This window comes from Salvia miltiorrhiza, chromosome 1 (genome assembly GCF_028751815.1).
Source record: "Salvia miltiorrhiza cultivar Shanhuang (shh) chromosome 1, IMPLAD_Smil_shh, whole genome shotgun sequence".
NCBI classification, from domain to species: Eukaryota; Viridiplantae; Streptophyta; class Magnoliopsida; order Lamiales; family Lamiaceae; genus Salvia; species Salvia miltiorrhiza.
This window is the reverse complement of record NC_080387.1, coordinates 21,211,178-21,234,193: the sequence shown is the minus strand read 5'-3', so window position 1 is coordinate 21,234,193 and position 23,016 is coordinate 21,211,178. Positions and strand designations below refer to the sequence as shown.

The window sequence follows — 23,016 nt, the reverse complement described above, 5'->3', positions numbered from 1 at the left end:
TTGGTGAAATTTCAGTCGACTCGGGTAATTTAGGGTACCCGAATACCCGACTCGGGTACCCGAGTCGGGTATTAGGGTACCCGATTTCAATTTCGGGTTCGGGTTCGGGTACCCGATTTTTTCGGGTAGGGTACCCGAACCCGACCCGATTCCCAGCCCTACCGATGTCGAAGGAAGCGGGGTTACGGAGGTGGCGAGAGGACTCAAGGACCATGGCGGAGTAGAAATCCTCAAGGTAGGTGGCGTGAGTAGAATTCACCATGGAGTTGCGTGGCGACGGGCGACGATACATACAAAAATGGGAGGAATGGATGGCGAGGAGATATGGGGGATGTGGCAAAGCAGGTTGGGAAAGGCGGGTGCATGCGAGGAAAGAGGGAAACTTGCTAGAGAGGCAACGAAGTGGTGATGAGGGCGAGCAACGACTAATGTAGAAGGAGATGACGAGGAAAAAAAGAAAGGATGCGAGTCATGCGACATCACGAGTCGGGGAGAAGGTGGCAGGCTAGGAGAGAAGGGGGATGCGATACCGTAATTAATACATATATTTATTATATTTTAATATTTTATAATATTTTAGAGTTGTTCGTTATTTTTTTATATATAAAATTACAGGTTTATATAATATTTTTTGTTCTAAATAAATATAAATAATAAGTTGGTAGAGTGGATAAGACCTCACTCTTTCTTCAAAAGAACCAAAGTTCGAATCTTATTACTACAATTTGAAGTAATTTAAAAAAAAATTGAACTAAACTGGTTAATTCGGTTAACCAATTAACATATTTCATTTTCGGTTACCTATTTTATGGTTAATCGGTCCTGGTTAACCGAAAAATCAGTTCGGTTATAACTGAAATGAACCGATTATCATCCCTAAAAGTATTTGTGGGTAATTTTTTAATTTTAATCTTATGGACAATTTAATCATTTAACATAAAAATTAGGTAATTTTTAAAGTTTTTATCTGATGAATTTATTATTAAAAAAATAGGCTAATTTGATATATTGATGGTTTATAATTTGTTGACTCATTCTAGAAATAAATATATCGATAATTTGCAGTCATATTTCATACTTGGCCGTAGGCCGTAGATAATACGCAACGGAACTCAATTGAGGCGAAGCTCTCTTGCTTTTTATCAGCATACTTTCGTACTTTGAAGTTTAAAGGGTTAATAACGTAAAAAATCATGAACTTTGGGCCGATTTCCAAGTTTGCCATCAACTTTTTTTTTTTTATCAAATTTTCCCTGAACTTAACCAACTGATCAATTTTGCCATGGTTTTCAAAAATCCCCAAATTGAATGCTGACATGGCACTTTTCAATGACCTGAAATATGACATGGCGCCGACGGACGGGAACCAAAACGACGTCATTTAGTAGGGCATAAAACGACGTCGTTTTACCTCAAATTCTAGCCCCCGTCTTCTCCTCTCTAAACTCCGGCCAAGAGCCGCCCACCGGACTGCCCCTGCCCTCAGTTTTGTAAAGCCCTAGTTTCCCAAATCTCTCATTCCTTAATCTCGCCAGAGCGATGAAAGGCGGTGCGAGGTCGGGTGGTGGCGCTGCGCGAAAGGGGGCGCAAACCCTAGTGAGGTGTGAGGTCGGCGACGCGAGATCTGGGGAAGAAGAAGATTTTTTGAGGGAGAATAAGTCGACGGCGGCGATGGATGTTTGGGGAAGAAGAAGAACGGCGCGAGGTTTGTGGTGGACGGCGGCGGTGGAGGTATGGAGAGAAGAAGAATTTCTGGAATGATGCGAGGTCTGCGGTGGACGGCAGCGGTGGAGAATTCTGGATTGATGCGAGCCTAAAATTGAAGATGACGAAGAGTTCTAGAGCTGACTAAGCCTTGCCAGAGTGCAGAGTTGCCAGAGGCAGCTCTGCCGACTCTGTCCGACTCAGCTTTGCCCCGACTCTACGACTCGGCTCTGCCGACTCTGCTCTGTCGAATCTGCTCTGCTCTGCCGACTCCCCCACTACATGCCACATCAGCTCAGTATTACCACGTAGGCGACAGGTCAGCTTGGTATTACCACGTAAGCGACACGTCAGCTCGGAGCTTCACCAGAGCAAAAAGGCATGGAAAAATTGTTCAACCCCTTAAGTTCAAGGAATTTTTGATAAAAAAAAAAGTTCATGGCAAACTTGAAAATCAGTCCAAAGTTCATGATTTTTCGCGTAATTAACCCAAAGTTTAAACCCTAACTCAGAATCGGTAGAGAGAAACGGAACCAGAAGATTGCATTACCAGTAATTGCAGTGAGATTCCACAATGGAGTTATGAAGCCAATTGGATCATCGCTCACGGCTCTCTCGAATCTTCCGTCACCGTTGAGTCTTCTGACGACCCGATCGCAGAACCCGACCCAGAAAATACGGCCTCTAAATTTCCACTGATTCTGAAGCCTCGTAGCCCCGATTCTGGCCATTGTGAAATTAAGAGTAAGTGTCGATTTTTTTCCGTCCTGTTTGTTTGTATTTTTAAGAAATTTCAAGTATGCTATCACTGCTACTGAGTTGTTTTGATTTGGGCTTCTTCGCCTTTTATTTTTGGATTTATAGAGTTTATGGTGATTGTAGGTTTAGTCATTATCTGTTTAGATTGTTTTTAAAATTTTGAAGTTGAGTTTCCGGGAATAAAGATGGTGTGAAGTTGTTATGGAGTTCGATGGTATATTTCTGCTGGGATGGAGTAAGCTAGATCATGAATTTATGCATTCGATAGTGCCCTCCTGATTTACATGTTCAACATATACTATAAGAATTTATTTTCTTTTCAAATCTGTCACTTAATTTTCCATTTGATTGATTGGTATTTGTTCTTCAGTCGTATTTTCTTTAAGAAAAAGAAATTGGATCTTTCAATTCAACTGGCATTTGATGTTTTACAATAGTATCGCCGTATTAGAGGTTCTGCATCGAAGGCTGTTTCTTCTGCTTGCGTCGGATTGCATTCTTTCATCTTCATGCAATAAAATAAATCCAGAACAAAAAATTGGAGAAATTTAGCTTATGTTTGCGAGGAGTTAATGTTTGGGAAATAAATTAACCAGAATATTAATTTGGACATAAAGAGAGATATGTTCTCTGAAGATCCTACATTATATCCTATATTAATTAATACTACTACAAATTAATGCTTAAAAGAAACTAAGGGAGCAATGCTTTAGTTTTGATCCTTAACAGTATATTATTTTTAAGTTCATAGATCTTGTATAGTTCTTCATTTAAGTCTGGTTCCATACCATCCAGACAATGTTATAGCAATGTCTTATGATGAATTGGAACATCATTGTTTGCAGTATGTTTTAAGCAAAAGTATGAGGTTGGGCAAATATATGTTCGGAGCACTGCTCGTGCATATGAGATCTATTATGCAACTTCTCCTCATTGTATCAACGAGTATCTGTCTACTGTTCGGTGTGGTGTTGCTGAACGAGGTGACAAAGTTCTCGAAACCTGTTGTGTTGAAGATGTTGCCGAGGAGCATGGGAAGTCCTCATCAGGAGACGTAACTGCAGAAACTGCTTCAAGTGGAGGAAGTGCTGCCACTAGTGAGGATGATTGGGTTAAGATAAAAGTCCCTGGGACTGGGAGCAGTCCTGCTTCAGATAAGACTGGTACCAATAGATTGAACAACATACAGGTATAAGGGAAATCTCTAACTCTTTGCACCAAAGTGGTGCATTTGTACATTAAAAAATGGTAGAATTACTCTACCAAACTAATGTACATTCCACCTACAATTTGTGAGTTATGCACACCTACATGTATTACCAAGATATTTCTTGTTATCTTATGAACAATAATATTTCACCAAACATGTACGTATAGTTTTCTATCATTTACATAAAGTCTGTAGTTTTAGTAGTTTTTACATATAATTAATGATGATTCTAATTAATATACATAATATATATAGGGTTATATATATATATTGAGAATTTCCTTGTGTTCACTACTTAGGGATTTGAAGTGTTTTAATAGAAAAAATAGGATATGTCTGCCTCTTGTACTCTGCATTTGACCCTTGTTTTGATGAAGTTGTTTCTTCTGCTCTAGAAGTAGTACTGGATAAATTGATGTCGTTTTCACCCCTCGCCCCCCTCTTCAATTACCTTACAGCCATGGAGGATTTTCTTACTGGTTGATGCTTGATGATTTACCATGTTAGCAACTGGGATACGTTTGAGGGGAATGATAGTGCATTGATAATTTCTTTAAGCTTTCATTTACTCATTACTATGTGGGTGGCGTGTAGTAATTTCTATTTAGCAAATAATAGAACCCAAAAAGTTTCAGACCTATAACCTCTCGAGGTACTATGGTGAATCCTCATGTTCTGATAACTGTACTTTGTGGATGAAGTGTCAATTCTGCACGGGCAACTTATTATGGTGTATAATTTTAACTTTTATGCAGGACCTATATGAGGCTACGGCACAGATAAGTGATTCAGAGCCTTGTTTGTCACTTACAATTCGATTATTATCACTTCAAGACAAAGGACATGTATATGTGGATGAAATATATGTGTTTGTGGATCCTGTGGAGTCAACTGATTCGGGAAATGGGGCTGCGTCGGCAGGAGGCTTGGCACAAAGTTCTCTTATGGCCATGTTCATGCCAACCCTTGTGCAGTTATCAAAATCGGGTGTAAGCCGAGCTCAAGAAAAATCTGATGAAGTGCTTAAGAATAGTAAGATGGAATCCGTATCAACAATTATTGACAAAATTGATTCTCCTCAACAAGTTGTGATGCCAAAGGAACATTGTGAGGATACTACTGAGTCAGCTGAACATCAGCAACACACTTCTGCAAAGCAATGTGGTGAGGCAGCAGATGCCAATGGTTTTCAGCCAAGCCATCTTGAAACAGCTATGGAACAGCTCGTCTCTCGTCTGAGTAGAGTGGAAGATATATGTTTGAGGTTCGAAGAGAAAATGTTGAAGCCAATAGAGAGGATAGAGGCAAGGCTTCAACAAGTTGAAAATCAACTTGAAATACTTGCCAAGAGTTCTCGTGATTTTGGTTTGCCACATTGCACAAGAATCTCTGCCCCTGCATTTTCATGCAGTGAATCAAACGCAAGCTCTTTCTACAATGATGAAGTTGAAAAGAAGGATTTTGCAAGTGATAACATGCCTAACTTATCCCTTGAGGCAAATTTTAATCCAGGCCTTACTATAACTGCTCCTGAATTTTCATATGGTGAAGATGATGAAGATAATGATGATTGTAAACCATTGGAGGATTCTCCTCGTATGAAGCCAAAGAAAACTTTGTCGGTTGATGATGCTTTGGCAGCAGCACTTAACGGGTTTATGTCTACTGCAGTCAATCCTTCTTTACCTATACAAACACCTATAGAGACCCTTGGTGATGTAAATGAGGAAATTCAGTATCAGGGGCATGCTAAATCTTGTCAAAGTGAGACTAGAGAATTCGCTGCTGCAGAGAATGGCAGTACAGAGTCATCACAGAATGCTCATGCCTTTATAGTCGAGGCTCCTGATTTTATTGTGGAAGAAACTGGGAGTGAGGAGCAGCTAAATTTTTTCCAGTCCTCGTCAGATGTGGCTTTTGTTACAGAAAATAAGAAAAGGGACTATGGTAATGAGACGGTCCCTCTTAAGCAATGATTCTGTGATTTTGGTAGAAAAGAAAGCACAGATGAGTTTGGTTCACCATCTAATGGTAACTCCCCTGCTGCTTCTAAAGGATTCTTGAACGAGAGCTCCAAAGTAAATATGATAGAGACTTTTTTCGAAGGGAATAGTAGTAGTGGTTGTGCTGAAATTACTAATGGTTCTGCACCTAATCCAGCCAAGGACTCAACAGACACCCGCATGCACAACATTTCTGATGAAAGTAAGTAAGCCCGATGATCAGAACATGTATCTGACCCTTCACATGTTGCTTCTTTAGACTTCGAGTTTCCTATTTTAGAAGTGAAATTCACTTCTGATTTGCACATGAGTACGAAGTCTGCCCTTGAAGCTCTTTTAGATGATGAAGCAGCAGAATCGAATACTGAAGCTCCTCCCATCGATACGATAGAGATTGATGGTGTTAGCACTAATGGGAATGAAACAACGTATGTTTTGTCGACAAACTGCCTCTTGGTAGATCTTGCGGTGGTCTCTTCACATTTGGAGGCTGCAGGATCTCACAGCCTATCTCCTACAAGCAGCTCGGAAATGGCCGTGACTCTCATCTAATACTTTTCATGAATATCGAGTCCTTATGTATATATGCTATGGATAAAATCGTTATACGCTGCAACCTTTCTTTTTGTTGGACTATATCAGAATTGATGTATATATCGAATTCCTATTCACATTGCGAAAGTATGCCGATTAACAATGAAAAAAAGAGAATGTTGAGAGAATTCTTTGTTCTAATTTATTTATAGTTCAAATAATCACAATTACAGAAATAACACAATGTCATGGAAAAGAGACAAATCTTTGCAACTATAATGAATAAAACCATCCCCCAAGAAAATTGCAACTCTCCTTCTACAGTTGTACCTTCTAAGGTTTGGGATTGATAGTGTCTAACAGTCGGTGATGCAGTGTGATGAAATGAAATACGAGATTGAGATGAATTTAGTTGTTGAGGGAGCAACTTGGAAGTGAATTGAGCTTGTTAGTTTGTATTCAAAAGAAGCAGTTTTCATCAAATTTTGCAGCACAATGTTGTTTTTGCATGAAACTGATTCACTGCAGTTCAAATTTATGGCCACCTTTGTAGCACTTGTATCTTTTATGTTCCTGTATTACATTCTCTACTGGCATTGCCGATTTCTGCATATTTTTTTCCCATAAATATTAGAAAAACATTATTTAATGGTTGTCAATATTAATTAAGTTCCAAACTAATTATTTCGTTGGAGGTTTATAGAATTAACTCTCTAGGTTTTGATAAAGAAATTGTGTTAGTTACAACACAACCCGATAATTCAAGAGGTGGTCTTGGGTGCAATCGGTTGCATCGTGCAATCGAGTTGTACTCGCACCCAGACCCTGACCCACACTCTTGACCCAAACCCACATTCTGACCCGAGCCGTGTAAATGACACTATTTAATTATACAAATGACACTGTCCGTAACTGACATTATTCGGTTATACAAATGTTACTATAAGATTTTAAAATGTATAGTAGTGTCAATTATATACAGTGCCATTTGTATAACCGAACAGTATCAATTATAAGCAGTGTTATTTGTATAACCGAATAGTGCTATTTATACGGTTTGAGTCAGGATACGGGTTCAAATTAAGATGCGGGTAAGAGTTTTGATGCGGGTGTAATCTAATTACATGATGCAACCGGTTTCACACAAGTTTTTGTGATAATTCAAAATGCCCCCATTTTCTATAGGTTTTTTAAACATTGTGGGGGTGTTTTAAATGAAGAGGGTGATATGTAATTAAATTCTGAATTTATAAAAACTAATATCAAAATAACTTTTAAATATTGCATCATAAATATGTATATTTTAGAAAGTGGAATCAAAATTTCACGTATGGTTGTACCCTAAAAAGAAAATTTAAAATATGGGATAAATATTAGTTAATGACAAAACGCAATAATACATTTCATCAAAATTAGTAGTTGCAGCTAAATTGATGACAACACACTTCTCCAAACATCTTTTCCAAGTTGGAGACTTGGAGCAATCACGATTCACGAACCAAGTCACCGGAGACCACACAATCACCTTTTCTTCGATTTTGCCCCCTATTTCTCCTTTATTGCCTTAAACAACGCCTTCCTCTTCACCTTCAACATCTGAGGTTTAGACAAATAAAATTACGAATTATTTTAAAATTACAATTTTAACACAATTTTTAAAGTGCGATGAATTAAATTATCACATTTTTAACTTTTACAATTTTGTTCCTTTAATTTCTTTTTCGATCTTTAGAGTACTGAATTGGAACTTACATGGATTAGTAAAGACGACATCATTTTGGTAAGGCCTAAACGACGTCGTTTCGTACAATTTCAATTAAAATTTTTCCCAAATTATAAAGGGACCGTATCCTATATCTGCACTATAATTTTCAATATTCAACAATTTTATTGCAAATGATGTCAAAACATGAATATTACGTGGTGAACTAATCTACGTAAGCTCCGATTCAACAATCCGACGATCAAAAATAATTGGGGGACATAATTGCAAAAAATGAAAAGGTGGTGATTTAATTCGCCACACTTCAAAAGTCACGTCAATATTACAATTTCAAAATAATTCATGATTTTATTTGTCAAAACCCCTTAAAACTAGTATAAATGATGTGAAATATCTACTGAAAATGGTGAAAATTAATAATTATTCATTCAACATTATTTCTCCAAGTTATTTTCTCAACCAATAGCGATAAGATTAAACAAAAGGATTCACAAATACTACCCCCAACCTTATCTGTTTTACGTACAAACAAAAAATACAGGCTTTGTTATATTTGTATCTCGCTCTTTCTCTCAAACGCTAGTTTTATACGCCGAACCTCTCTCTCTCTCTCTCTCTCTCTCCGACAAGCTGCTTTTTCTTTTTATTTCTGATGACCCCTCCTCTGATTTTCTCTATCACCTATGGCAACATTCTCATTTTGTGCAGAATCCCGTGAAATATGAGTTGAAGGAGTTCCAGATCTACGAGAATTATGAGATGCAAATTCAGATCTAAAAAAAAATGTGGAACGAAATCGTACCATCTGTACCAATACTTGTCGTGTCACCCGGAAGAATGAATGGTCAAAAGGTACCATTCATTCTTTGAACAGTAGGGATTCTTCGGATATATGCGCGGCACGAATGGTACGAATTTTGTCATTTCATGCCATTCATACCAAGTGTGCAAAATTTTACAGAAGTTGTTAAACTTTGTTGCCTCTCTAGAAATAAGTCATTTTTTGATGTTATTCTGTCAAATTCACATATCGACCCTATGCCGACGAATAATTTTGCGAGGATTTCGTTTTATTTTGTATTTTTCTGTGAGATTTGTACTTATATTTGTAGTTGTATTTGTTGTAGAACGAAGAACATTAATAAAATGTTGTTTCAAATTTGTGTTATTCTTCAAATTAATGTTGTTTCGTGTTATTTCAATTTTCTGTCGTGCAAGCACATGGGACGAACGGTACGAATATTCCATTTAGCATCATTCGTTCCAAGGTCTATTCTTGACAAGTGTTGGAACGGTGGGCTAGCGGTCAATGAGGCAATTAGTGTTATCGAGGCAGGCGACACCACGGGTGACAGCACTACACGGGCAGCAGCGGAGCTACACGAGCGGCGACGCGAGGTGGGCATGCGGTGGGGCCTTGATGCAGTGGGCAGGTGGTGGGGTTTTCGGCGGCAGTGAGTAGGGTGGGTGGAAAGTAACTAGGGTTTGTTATAGAATTAATGCGGAGGAAGAGAAAAGTGAGAAGAGAAATGAAAGAAAGGGTTCTACGATTTGATAGAGAGAGGGGAAAGAGAACAGAGAGAATATGTCGGTCACAATTTTTTTTTAGAATAAAATCAGATTAATTTTTAAGATTTTTTTAAGTTAAAATAGAATGTGTTGTTTTATTATTTGTGGTTCACATTAAGGATAAATTATCTTTTAATATAAAAATAGTTATTTTTGTTATAATTGTATACTTGTGGCTTTATAAGTTTTACTATTTATTTTTTGGCTAGTTTTGCATTTCCCCCTAAATAAAAGCCAGTTTCGATTTGATAAAATTTGAAACTCTTGAAGTACAATTTTGATTTTTGTTTAATATATTGGAAATATTTTATAGTAGTAAAAGCCAACACAGTACCTTGTTAACTAGTGACAACTTTAAAGTATTACATCGTCCATTAATGAAATGTACAAGTGCATATTCAGGTGAGTTGGTGAAATGAATATATATTTGGGATTTATAATTCACGAGAATAATGGAAAAAGATCCCCAGCAGGGTGACGTGCATTCAAGTGCATTCAAATTGGAAGAAAATAATTAAAATTTTAATAAAAATAAAAAATCCAAAAATACCAACTCCCCCTGTTTTTGTGCACAGTAGAGGATCCTTACCCGAGAATAATAGATCAAATATGCATCGTTTGAAATAAACGATCTCAATTTTAGAAAATACAGTAGGTTGAGGTCGTCACATGTAGTTGGGAAGGGCCTTAAGCCCCCACCAATTTGATTTTTATCATTTTCGTTTATAGGAATTTTTACAAAATCCTTTTTTCCAAAGATACATGACGCTTCGTAATTTACTTCCTTGGAAGGTTTTGATTCGTATATAGAATCTTGATTTTGTATATAATTTTTATGTATTATTTTCTTGAATCTCGCTACAATTATTTGGCATTGCTTTTTGTAATGTGATGATCAGGGGCAGCAAAATCATAAAATGGGATGATTATTTCTTCAACACTCACATTCTGCAGAAACAATTGATCGATAATCTACAAAACTGTGATGAGATTTATCTAAATATTCGTTCATTATTTTGTATTAAACCCATCTTATATTACTTCCAGATTGTAGCAATTTATAAATTGCGTTAATGTATCAAGTTGGCATCTCCAAACCAATGCAAAGCAAATGCACACATAAATAAAAATACGAATATACGAATATGAGAATACACTACACTGGGAGCCATTCAAAGCATAAGCAAAACATATTGATTTGGTAACTAAATGATCCATTATCAGTTATCATTTCCAATCCATTTAAAGTCACAATTGCGAATGATGATCATCATTGTTTCTATTTGTAAGCAGAGGGTATGCAATTAAATACTTCAAGAAACTATCACAGTCGTTACCATGTTCTTGGTTCCGACTGATGATTGTGTAGGAATTACTACCAGCTTTCGTCCTATCCTGATCTTATCGCGCATAGCCATGTTCGTGAAGACTCGTCACTAATTTCCCCAGCTAAGGGTATATGCCATGATCCCTTCTCAGATTCCTGTAACATAAAAATATGTCAAAGCATTGATAATAAAGGCTCAAAATATTAATCCTCACTTAACATTGCACATAGAAATAAGTTTGATGACAATCATTAAGCATCTTGGCAGTACTACCTCAAGAAATGTAATGTTCGTCGTATTATATAAAAAGTGATATGAAAGATACAAAATCTTTATAATTGTATCAGCTGCAAGTTATTTACCTGGATGATGACGGAATAAGAAGGCGGCATAATAAGCTTTAGACTGCCTTTTAAGAATGTATATCTCACCTGCAATACAGAAAGTGGGATATCAGTCGCTGACTACCACAAGATGTAAAAGTTAGTAAGATAAGTGAATCTAACAGCATCAGCAAACCAATTCCACAAGCCAGATAACCCAGAGTTATCAGATTTTAAACAATGGTGGCCCGTACACACGTTGGATTCATATAAGTCAAATTATTATAGACATTAAGAAAAGCAAGAACACATGAAGGAAAAGAGAAAACAATTTCCACCTGATGTCTTTCCTTCCATCTCGAGAAAAAATTGCTACCGATGAGCTCAAAAATATGATCTCTCATTTCATCGTTTGTCACTAGCAAGCACTTCAATTTCACAGCAGCATAAAGCCAGTACCTGTGTTATTGAAAATGTACACATAATTTTCAATAAACATAACAGCATGGTAGAAACTGATAACATATAACCAAGATCTGACTTATATGTTATATCTATATATAAAAGGCCAGAACAAACATATGAGATGTACCCTTTACAGGGTCATATTTACCAATCATCATTTGATCCATATGGTGTTTCATATAGCACTCCTTGATCAATCCACTCGTTAATGAGCTCTCTTTTAGAAGCATCCTCAAGAAGTGAGCGCACACGTTTTTTATGCAACACAACAAGTGGTTGTTTCTGTGTCTTTCTATGTACTTCTTTCATAACAGCATCAAGCTGCCCTATGAGAAAATGAGAAAAATAGTGAGTAATGTCTACGTTTTTAAATAATTTATTCAACGGAGATGACATGAAAGAAAAACTCAAATTTTAGAACCTGTGTGATACTAAAGCCACCCTGTGCGAAGTTTTGTTGGTATAGTCCAACATTTGCTCCATCTACCAGAGTTTCATATCCAGAATGTTGTTCTAGCCACTCCTTAAAAATAAATAGGCGAAAATCAGAATCCAAAGATATTTACACAGGACTTCTTTTGTCAAGCTTGTAAATAAAAGAATGCAGATCAATGTCATACTTATACTCTTTTTGGTTGATACAAATTACAAGTTAGACATGAATCACAAGATAATTTTTTCTTGAAGCACCTCATTTATCAATCAAGCATGAGTCAAAAGATAGTATTTTTTATACTTCACCACTTCGCACTGACATGCAAGAAAACCACCTTTTGAACTGGTAGAAGAATATGACAGGGCCAGCTTCTCTATTTGCATTAAAGAAAATACAAAAATTGATGATTAAACAAGAAAATTAACAATCTAACCTGAAACTCCTTAAAATTTGACTGATGTTCCCTTTCCATGGCTAAAGAAGCATTTGATTGTGCAAACTTATCAGTCTCTGCTCTATCGGTATCAACACAAACCAACTGCTCACGGCAGGCACAACACATTCCATTTGAGGCAGCATTTGTTTTCTGCAGGACCCATTCGCCCTTGCCGAGCCACCCAAGTCCATGCCACCCACCTCCATTCCTCGCAACTGCTTCCTTGATCTGTTCCTTATCCAAACTAACTAAATCCACATCAGCTGCCTTTTTCTCTCTGAACCAACTCTCTATGATTGCCATTGTTGACTCTTCAACCCCCCTTACTACCCTTCTCAGTTTGTGCAAATACTCGTAAACCTTATCCTCCCTCCCCGTCTCGACACTCACCTTCAGAAACACATATCAGATTCGTCAATTCAAGAAACTCCATGGCTTCCTCACACTAATATGTTTTACTACATTCATTTACAAAAGAAACTTAAACACGAGCCAACAGCAAAGTAAAAGAAATAACACATGTAAACAAACATAGGAAGTTTAAGCTCGTATCAAACTTAGAATGAGGGAAGAAAATTAAAACACAGCATAATACATTATAAATTTTTAGAATAAGCAAGTCGATGAATTAAATGAATGAAACATTACACAAATTCATTCGAAATAATGCAAATGAATTTCACCAATTGAGAAAAAAATATATTAAATCTAACAATTTCAAAAAATTAGAGGTTAAAGCATAAGTGGAGCGCAGAAAGAGTTGCAAACCTTCAGCAATGCCGCAAGCTCAGGTTCCTCCAGCTGCAGCCCCGCCGAAAGCACATGCTCCGCCACTTCATAAGCCCTATCAGCCGCTCCAGCGCTGCAAAAGCAATTCAACGCCGGGGTGAAGGTCCTAAGCTTCTGCGCAACGCCATGTTTCTTCACGCTTTTCGCGAGCTCAAATGCGTAGTCTCCATCGCCGTTCGCCGCGGCCAACCGGGCCACGGCCGTGAGCGTCGCCTCGTTTAGCCTGAGGTTTTCATTGTTGTGGTTGCGGAACAGCTTGAACCCAAAGTCGATAGCGGGTTTCCGCGTATTCGGGTCTGATAGGGCTTCGGAGCAGATGTAAAGGAAGGAATTAAGATTGTTGAGAGTAAGGGTTGGATGTGCGGAGGATTCATAGAGAGAGATGGCGGCGGAGAGGTCCTTCGATTTGGAGCACTGGTCAAGTGTAGACCGGAACTGCGATTCCGGCGTCAGTTTCTGCTTCTTCCGCCGTGTGTTCTGGTGGCTCATGGTGTCGCTACGAGAAGTATGTCAAAACCTGTCAGTGGGTGGGTATTACTCGGACCACAACCAGAACTGTTACCAGCTATAAGCAACGGTTCTGGTTCTGGTTCTAGATCCGACCCACTTAAATCCAAAACCTAACGGGTCCAGATTCGATTTGACCCGCTTGTTATGGGTCCCGCCCGTTTTGCCGTTGACCCACCAGGCCGCCACCCCCACCCCACCGGCCACCCCACAACCCCCGCCAAAAAAAATTAAAAAAAAAAACAATTAATCTATGCATACATAATATGGATATACATGATAGGAGTTATTGTCATAAAATTCATCAAGTTTGTCAATTTTCTGGTTTATATCATGATTTTTTTTTTTTTTGCCAAAAAATACATGAATTTAAAATTTATTTGCAATTACCCCACCATTTACAATTTCACCCAAATTAATCTGAGTTGACGATGATCGGATTGCCAACGTGGCCGCCGGAATCGCCAAATCACGCAAACACCTCTCTCTCTTTCTCTCTCTCACACACACACATGGTAGAGATTGCAGGGAAAGCAGCTATTAGTGCTTCCCCCGCCCCTTCGCCGCCCGTGGCCGCCCTCACCCCATTCGCCGCCCTCCTCCACCAATAGAGACGTCTTCAACAGAAGTTACCCCCCAAATCTACAACTTGACTACAGCCATGGAGATTATAGGGTTTCCATCAAAAAATCTGATGCAAAGCCATCAATCCATCAACGATTTCACCACCCACCACAAATCACCAAAGCTTAATAATGGTTTCACCAGATTCACAGAATCACCACCACGATCCATCTTTCAGAAGTGTTAATTTCACCGGCGATGGGGTTGGGGAAGGGGGAGTGGCGGCAGAATGACGAATTGCAACGGCGGCGCAATCGACTGGCGGCAGAATGACGGCGGAGTTCGAGGAGGGGCAGCTGGAGAGACCCAAAATGGACCGGCGAGACGCCGCTTTCTCAGCTCGTCGGAGGTTGGGGGAAGGTCTGTTGGATTGGGGGGGAGGGGATGGTCTGTTGGGTGGGGGGGGAAGTGGCGGCGGCGGGGTTGGGAGAAGGGGAAGGCTCCGCCCACCAGGCAGGAAAAGTGGTGGCGGCGGCGGGGGTGAGGGGGGAAGTGGTGGCGGCGGGGTTGGGGGAAGGGGAAGGCTCCACCCGCCAGGCAGGAGAAGTGGTGGCGGCGGCGGGGTGAGGGGGGGAAGGGATGGTTGGTGGGGGACGGTCCGATGGGTTGGGGTTTTTGGGGGGGGTAGGGGGTGGGTGAGGGAGGGGGGGGAGGGCGATGGTTGGTGGGGGACGGTCTGATGGGTTGGGGTTTTGGGGGGTGGGGGTGGGGGCAGGGGGGCTGGGTGAGGGGGAGTGACAACACATCATCATTCTCAAATAAATTAAATGCCACGTTCGTGCCACATAAGCTGCGTAAATGATACATAAGTTTCGATTTCGCCGGAAATATTCACTGTGGAATTTTTAAGAACAAATTATTAATTCATGTATTTTCTGACAAAAAAAAAAATAATGATATAAATCAGAAAATTGACAAACTTCACGTATTTTACAGCAATAACCCCTACCCTTCAAACTTTCAAAAAATCGTTCAATTATTTTTGGACATGTTCAAGCATTAATGATCTGATTCTAAGGCTAATATACCCCTCCTACTATTTGGGAAATATATATGGCAGTGGACGATTTTATTTTAATATTTCCTTTGTTTACACAATTATATAAACCATTGAAATCTAACTAACATTAAGATATGCAACAATTTCTTTTATGAACTAGTTGTATATAATTTTTGGATGATGGATATTATTAATTAATTATACTATTTTCTAAGTTAATTAAAACTAATTATTAATTCGTTAAAATTCAGATTATAATATATTAGCTAGAGTATCTAAAATTATAATATAATAGTGAAATTAACAGTATAAATTATGAAATTGAAAGGAATATAACGAAGATAATAATTTATGAAACAATAGGGCCAAATGGCCCTATTCAACATACAACATCAAATTTTGTCCACCATTTGAAAAAATATAAAATTTGGCCATTTTTTTGTATGTCATGACTATTCTACCCTTCTCTCTCTCTCCTCTCTCTTTCTCATCTCCTTCTTTCTCTCTCTCTCTCCAGCGGCGCCGAGCTTGGAGAATTCGTCGGAGCTCTCGCGGCTTGGGCAGACTTCGTCGGAGTAGAGGATGAGGCGTCGGTGGTGGAGGAGATCCGGTCCTCTGAAATCGGCGGCGTGGAGGAGGTCGGTCAGGTGGCGGAGGATGAGGCGGCGACGGCGGCAGATCTGATCTGATGAGGCGGCGGTGGATCTGATCTGATGAGGCGGCGGCGGTGGATCTGATCTGATCGTTGCGCCTCCTCCTCCATCGGCAGATCTGATCTTCGCCTCTTTCGATTTCAGCCATCGATAGATCTGATCTGATCTGTGCTGCACGTATGGCACTAATAGTGCCATAAGTGCACACTTCCCCCTAGGGTTTAGATATTCCATTTAGGGTTTAGATTATTCATTTGGAGTTTAGATGTTCCATTTAGGGTTTAGATTATTCATTTAGGGTTTAGATGTTCCATTTAGGGTTTAAATGATGTTGTTGTTTCTGTATTTGTGTTGCACGTATGGCACTTATGGCACTATTAGTGCCATAAGTGCCCAAATGACCATTTTACTTAGTTTTATTTTGGATTTCCGATGGCACTTATGGCACTATTAGTGCCATAAGTGCCATCGGAAATCCAAAATAAAACTAATGTAAAATCTTGGCACTTATGGCACTAATAGTGCCATAAGTGCCTAACCCGACCCGGCACGCGACCCGCGTGCCTGATCCTACCCGGTCCGCCTCATTAAGGGCAAAAACGTCCAAATCAATAAAAATGGCCAAAATTTGTGTTTTTTCAATGTGTGTCATAAATTGTGTTTTATGCTTCATTTTGACTACTTCAAAATTTTACTCATAATTTATTGTAATATAATAGATTGATTACATTGTTTGGTTAATTTATAAAAATATAGTTTGTTGAAAATAAATAATAAAAAAATAATAGAATTGGATGTAATAGTAAGAATAATGTCACACATTCTCAACATTGTTTAATTATTTTCCAAAAAAAAAAACTATAGTGCAATGCAAACTATGCAATATTTTGTAAGGTATTGGTGAAATTGGAAATAAAGATCAAAAAAATAATATGAGCATGTATACCAGTGAGAATAAGGGCAAATTGCATGAAAATACCTCACTTTATACCAAAATTTGGTTTTTTGACAATCTTTTCAATTGTAGCAAAAATTTGAACTACCTTTCAATTTGTTGCAATTGACTTCCGGAGTAATTTTCCGGCCAACTAAATGCTGATGTGGATTCCCGTAAAGTTGATGTGGCATGCCTCGCCGGACGACAAATTGCATGAAAATACCCCACTTTATACCAAAATCTAGTTTTTTGACAATCTTTTTAATTATAGCAAAAATTTGAACTACCTTTCAATTTGTTGCAATTGACTTCTAGAGTAATTTTCCGGCCAACTTAATGCTGATGTGGATTCCCGTAAAGTTGATGTGGCACGCCTCGCCGGCTAATCAAACGACAACGTCTCTAATTACCTTAAACGATGTCGTTTTCCACGATTTTAAGCAAATCACAATTTCTAGTTTTATATATTTGTAGATTAGGGCTTCAAATGTCCTCATTTCTTCTCCTAAATTTTCTCATCTCAGTTGAAATTCTTGTTTCATAAATTCTCATTTGCAGCAAAAATCTTTGAACTGATGGATTATTCTTCTCAAACGGGACGACTGAGCTCATACAATTTCCCCTTACCTCCAAAATTCTGCAGATGCGAAGAACCAGAGCCGTGCATCTTGCAGGCTTCAAATAATGTGACTAATCCGAAGAGGCGCTACTTCTCATCATGTACAAAAACACCCACATCAAGTATCTTGTACTCTTTAAAATATACTTTTATTTAATTCATATGTTTTTCTTTTCTTTAGAAAATTTATGAAACAAGAATTTCAACTGAGATGAGAAAATTTGGGAGAAGAAATGAGGACATTTGAAGCCCTAATCGACAAATATATAAAACTAGAAATTGTAATTGGCTTAAAATCGTGGAAAACGACATCTTTTAAGGTAATTAGAGATGTTGTTGTTTGATTAGCCGGCGAGGCATGCCACATCAACTTTACGGGAATCCACATCAGCATTAAGTTGGCCGAAAAATTACTCCGGAAGTCAATTGCAACAAATTGAAAGGTAGTTCAAATTTTTGCTACAATTGAAAAGATAGTCAAAAAACCAGATTTTGGTATAAAGTGAGATATTTTCATGCAATTTGTCGTTTGATTAGCCGGCGAGGCGTGCCACATCAACTTTACGGGAATCCACATCAGCATTAAGTTGGCCGAAAAATTACTTCGGAAGTCAATTGCAACAAATTGAAAGGTAGTTCAAATTTTTGCTACAATTGAAAAGATTGTCAAAAAACCAGATTTTGGTATAAAGTGGGGTATTTTCATGTAATTTGTCCTGAGAATAAATATCACATATTGATCACGTTGTTCGATTATTTTATAAAATTAACATAGTGCAAAAAACATATATAAGGTACTAGTGAAATTGAAATCAAATATAATAAAATTCGAAACAAATCTCTGTAATTGTGAGAATAGTGTCACAAATTGACCCATATTGTTCGAATATTTTATATAAAAAAAACATATTGTACTAGAAGAAATTGCTTAAGCAATTAATTTTAGTGTTAAAAGTGACTTAAATCCTTTTTTTGGGTTAAGTCTGACTACTGATAAAATGTTACATCTATTGAAATTTCAATTCATAATTACCTTATGCAATAAATAAAAAAAATTAGTGAATAATTTATTATTCTTATTAGCTGAAAATCTAGACTATCATGTTACTCCGAAATTACTACTATAATTAATTATTTTGGAATCTATAATTTATTATATTGAACACAATTTTGGAATCTATATTTTATTATAAAATTACTACTATAATTAATTATTAAATTATATATAGCTCGAAAATTAACCTTGTGGTGACATTTTAGCTCTGAACTAAAAAATATAAAAATATAGCTAGCTTGTAGTTATCTTCGTTAATACCTTGAACAAATTAACAACTTGAGAGAGTCTTAATTGGTTTTTGAGCATTTAAAATAGCATTTCAGGTTGTTTATAGGCATCACTAATTTTGGATGCTTGTTTCTTCAAAACAAACCAACTTAAGTTGCTTGAAAATTAAACAAATAATTATTACAATTGTGCAACTAAGCATTATATAATTGTTTGAATATTGTCAAACTTTTATGGTACGTTCTAATTATTTCATAATTATGCACTATATTGAATAAATAAACAAGACAATAGGGGGCACTCAACTGCACGTGCCATCCGACACTCGCCGGCCATCGATACCCTATCCTATCCTTTTAAGTGTTATAACAATATATTCATAGTTCATAAAAAAGATAATTATATGAAAGTTAAAAATTTTAAAAATGTTATAGCTAGTAAGAAAATAATACAGTTTTGAGAATTATGCAACCTTAGTACTATATTATAATTATTTAAAAAATATAGAATATAGTCTTAATCTACCAAATATAAATTGTGATAAATTTTCTCCATTAAATAAATTGCGATATAAAACTAATATTATAATATTTTTATTCAAAAAATATAATTTAAAAAAAATGCTACGTAAACATATTTCAAATAGATCAATATTATTATATGAGAGTCAAATTAGTGTAATTAGTTAAATTAATTTATGGACATGGGTCAATAACAAACAATAAATATTGTTTGATATATGGGAATTTAAATTGAGAAATATCACATATTATGTAATTAGATGTTTCAAAGATAGTATTAAGTTGGAATTTTTTCTTTAAGTACAGAATATATATAAAATTAAGTTAAAATATAAAAATTAATGTATGGGGAAAAATGTTTAATCATTAGGGAAAGATATAGAATTGGACTTTTGAAATTTGAATTTCTATTTTTGATGAGCTAATCTTATTTTTCGGCTAAGGCTATAAATGTAAAATACCAATTCACTTAATCCTCATTAATGATGTCTTAATAACTAATTATGTAAAATTACTAAAATATCTTATTATGTACATACATATTATGAATAGCATTACTCAAAAAGACGGCAAAAAAATTATTATTATTATTATTCTTTTTTTAAATTCTCCCCACAATAAAGTTTCAACATTTATTAAACTAAAACCCACCACAATAAAGATTCACCAGATGTACGGTTTGATCATTCACCCCAAGCAAAAAGAAATGGAGTAATAAGATTATACATAAGAAAGCTCAGAAATGCGTGAAAAGTAAGCTATCAAAGTTAAACAATTTTCACTTTTGGATTAAAAAATTCGGAAAGAAATCCACTCAGCTGATGAGATTAGTCCTCGATTATTAAACTTGGACGGGAAACCAATACAACGGTGAAAGAACAAGAAAGAGAACATGACAAGTAACTCAATACCAAACCTACCGTGAGAGTCTCGTTGTCCGTCACGGCGTCACTGTCGGCGACCTGCTCCAGTTAGCGAATCGAGTAAAGTTAAGGCTTAGCAAGTGTAGCTGGGAATTATTACGCATTCAGAAGTAATAATTCCGCCACTCGCCGTCGCCTAAAACCAGAAATTTTGCTCGGAGTCCGAGCCTCGGACAAGACGAATTCGGCGGAATCCTCACCCACCAGCGGAGAATCCTCCGCTACTCGCCGTCGCCACCGTCTTAACCCCGTCTTGGTGGAGATTGAGGAAGACCCAGCGGTGCTTTCGAAAATTATTGATAGCGAGAAGCAGCGAGCCAGCGACAACGTTTTCACCCAGACCCATGGGTAATGGGCTATTGGTTCTTCTATGGGTATTATTGGGCTTGTAATGGGTTGTGGGTCTTTAAATTATCCATGGGTAATTAACCTACCCGGCCCATTCACTTTATTATTTCATGGTCCAGGTTCGGTCCGGGTCCAATAAGTAATGGGCAGGTTCTGGATCTTGAACCATAACAATTTTAACGGTTCCGGTCCGGGTAATACCCATCTACTGACATCCCTATCCTACAGTATGTTCTGATTCGATTCTAAATTTCTAATGGTGTATTTCCAAAAAAAATTAAAAAAACTAAACATGAAAATCATATTTTTAAGGGTAAATATCAGTTTTTGGCCCATCGTTTGGGCGTTTTCTCAAAAATATCCCACCCTAAATATAATTACAAAACGATACCCATCGTATCATTTTTTTCTTATTTGTAACCCGTAAAAATATTCCGGCTACCGATATTTGACGTGTTTCGACGAAGCGTCATGTTGGTCGACACGTGTAATTAAAAAAAAAAGAAAAAAATTAATGAAATTTCATATCTTGGAAAATGTATATGAAGTGTGGCAGTGGGAGATGGCTGACAGAGAAGATGGCGGTGGGCGGCGAAGAAGAAGGCGGTCCACCGCCTCTGAAATTCCGGCGAGACCGACGTCGGCTAGTCGACGTCTTCCTTCTCCCTTTCTCCCGACTCTTGTCATCTCTCTCACTCTCAATCTCAATCTCTCTGCCCTCTCTAATAGAAAACGCACACACACACTCTGGGCAGATTCACGCACCCACAAACACGATGCCGCCCTGATGAGCCCATGTTTGTGCTCGTTTTTCGTGTCTGTTTTAGGTCTAGATAGAGTCTTTTCCTTTGTTTTGCTAGAGTCAGTCGCCTGGGAGGGCGTAGTTCCAAGGCAGGCACGTTCTTTGGGCAGAAGGTGCTTTTAAGGCATAACGCTGCTGCATTTCGCGAAAGAGGCATGAGTTTGAAGCAGAGGAGTTTGGGACACTCAAAAGCTTGTTTTGAAGATCAAAAGTCCGAGAAGCAGGATGTTGGGCAAACCGACCCTTTGCCCATAAGTACCGCGTGGGATCCAGTTGCATCAGAAGATGATCGAGGGCAGAAGGTACAGACGGGGCAGAGAAGAAGAGTGCAGGAGATGAAGTACATAAATTCGTGTTGAGGGCAAAGGTACAATCTGATCAGAAGATGTAGATAAGGAAAGAAATCCAAAAACCTTATCCCTTGAGGTTTGGATAAGGAAAGAATCAGCCTCCAGATCAGGATGCAATCTCTAGCAGAAGAAGCCCTAATTCCAGCCACTCCTTTGGGCCCAGCTTGCGTAACCCTAACTCATGCCTATAAATACCACATAGTTGTGAACCATTGAAGGACGGATTTTGGAGGCACCAATTCAGAGACCACTGCTGCAGTTTTACTTTCCATAGTTAGGTAGGAGTAGTCGCCCCTTATGGGCATAGTAGTTTAGTTTTCTGTTCATGTTTTCTGCGGCACTTTTGGCCGTAAGTACCCTTGGCCTTAAGTAAGTTTCTATTTTAGTTTTTACTTTATGTTTTCCTTTTTGTCTTTTGCCTTTGTTATTTACTTTATGTTCGGCTAGTTTTTATATTCTGATTTGGGCGAGATGATCTAAGCATGAACACTTAACTCGAGAGGTCTAATTTGGGCAAAACAACTGTATGAGCATATTCCCGATACACTAGGTTTGATTCCAATAAGGTTGTAACAACTTGGTTAATTAATTGATCACTAGTTAACTAGGGAGTTTTGGCCACAAGTAAAGGCGAGACGCCATCGACCTCCAAAATAGTACAACGAGTGTTGGAGCTGTGTGGTGCGTCGTTTTACACCAAAAATATCCGGCAGTCAGCCGGTATGCCCACACTGCGCAGACAGCAGTAAGCAAGATCGTCTCCCAAAGGTCTGGCGAGAATTTCTCCAATTAAAGCGTGCAAAGTAACCACGAAAATTGAGAATGAAATATAGAAAATACTAAACTTAAAATTAAATAAATAAAATCCAAATAAACCAATTTTTCCAATTAACCAAAAGATGAATAAAAATTTCAACAATTAATAAAAGAATTCCAGCAATCAATTAAGTCCACCCTAGCTCAATTATTCTGATCATCGATGCAAAAATAACTTTAAATAATGGTAACAAACCAGTTATAACCACCGAAGACGCTTCTAACATGATCTCATTTCTCCTTAATTATTTGGTAACCAGGAAGACGCTTCACTAATTACTACCCTAATCGACTGACAACCGTAAGAGACGCTTTATAGGTTTAATGACCCGACAACATTAATATCTAGAGA

The 23,016-nt window shown here is 37.8% G+C and overlaps 2 protein-coding genes across 2 annotated transcripts; one reads left to right on the top strand and one right to left on the bottom strand.

Moving 5' to 3' along the window:
- The first annotated feature begins 1,539 nt into the window (after positions 1-1,539).
- Positions 1,540-6,398, top strand: LOC130997001 (uncharacterized). Its single transcript, XM_057922317.1, has 5 exons — positions 1,540-1,731; positions 1,863-2,042; positions 2,226-2,448; positions 3,309-3,652; positions 4,429-6,398. Exons 1-5 carry the CDS (start codon positions 1,540-1,542, stop codon positions 5,647-5,649), a joined length of 2,160 nt encoding a protein of 719 aa, XP_057778300.1. The 3' UTR covers positions 5,650-6,398.
- A 4,275-nt stretch (positions 6,399-10,673) lies between these two features.
- LOC131006964 (proteinaceous RNase P 2-like) lies at positions 10,674-13,833 on the bottom strand. The gene is made up of 7 exons (XM_057934105.1): positions 13,259-13,833; positions 12,488-12,880; positions 12,040-12,141; positions 11,767-11,939; positions 11,492-11,612; positions 11,193-11,261; positions 10,674-10,985 (listed from the first exon to the last, which is right to left on the bottom strand). Exons 1-7 carry the CDS (start codon positions 13,766-13,768, stop codon positions 10,893-10,895), a joined length of 1,461 nt encoding a protein of 486 aa, XP_057790088.1. The 5' UTR covers positions 13,769-13,833; the 3' UTR covers positions 10,674-10,892.
- Positions 13,834-23,016: the final 9,183 nt, after the last annotated feature.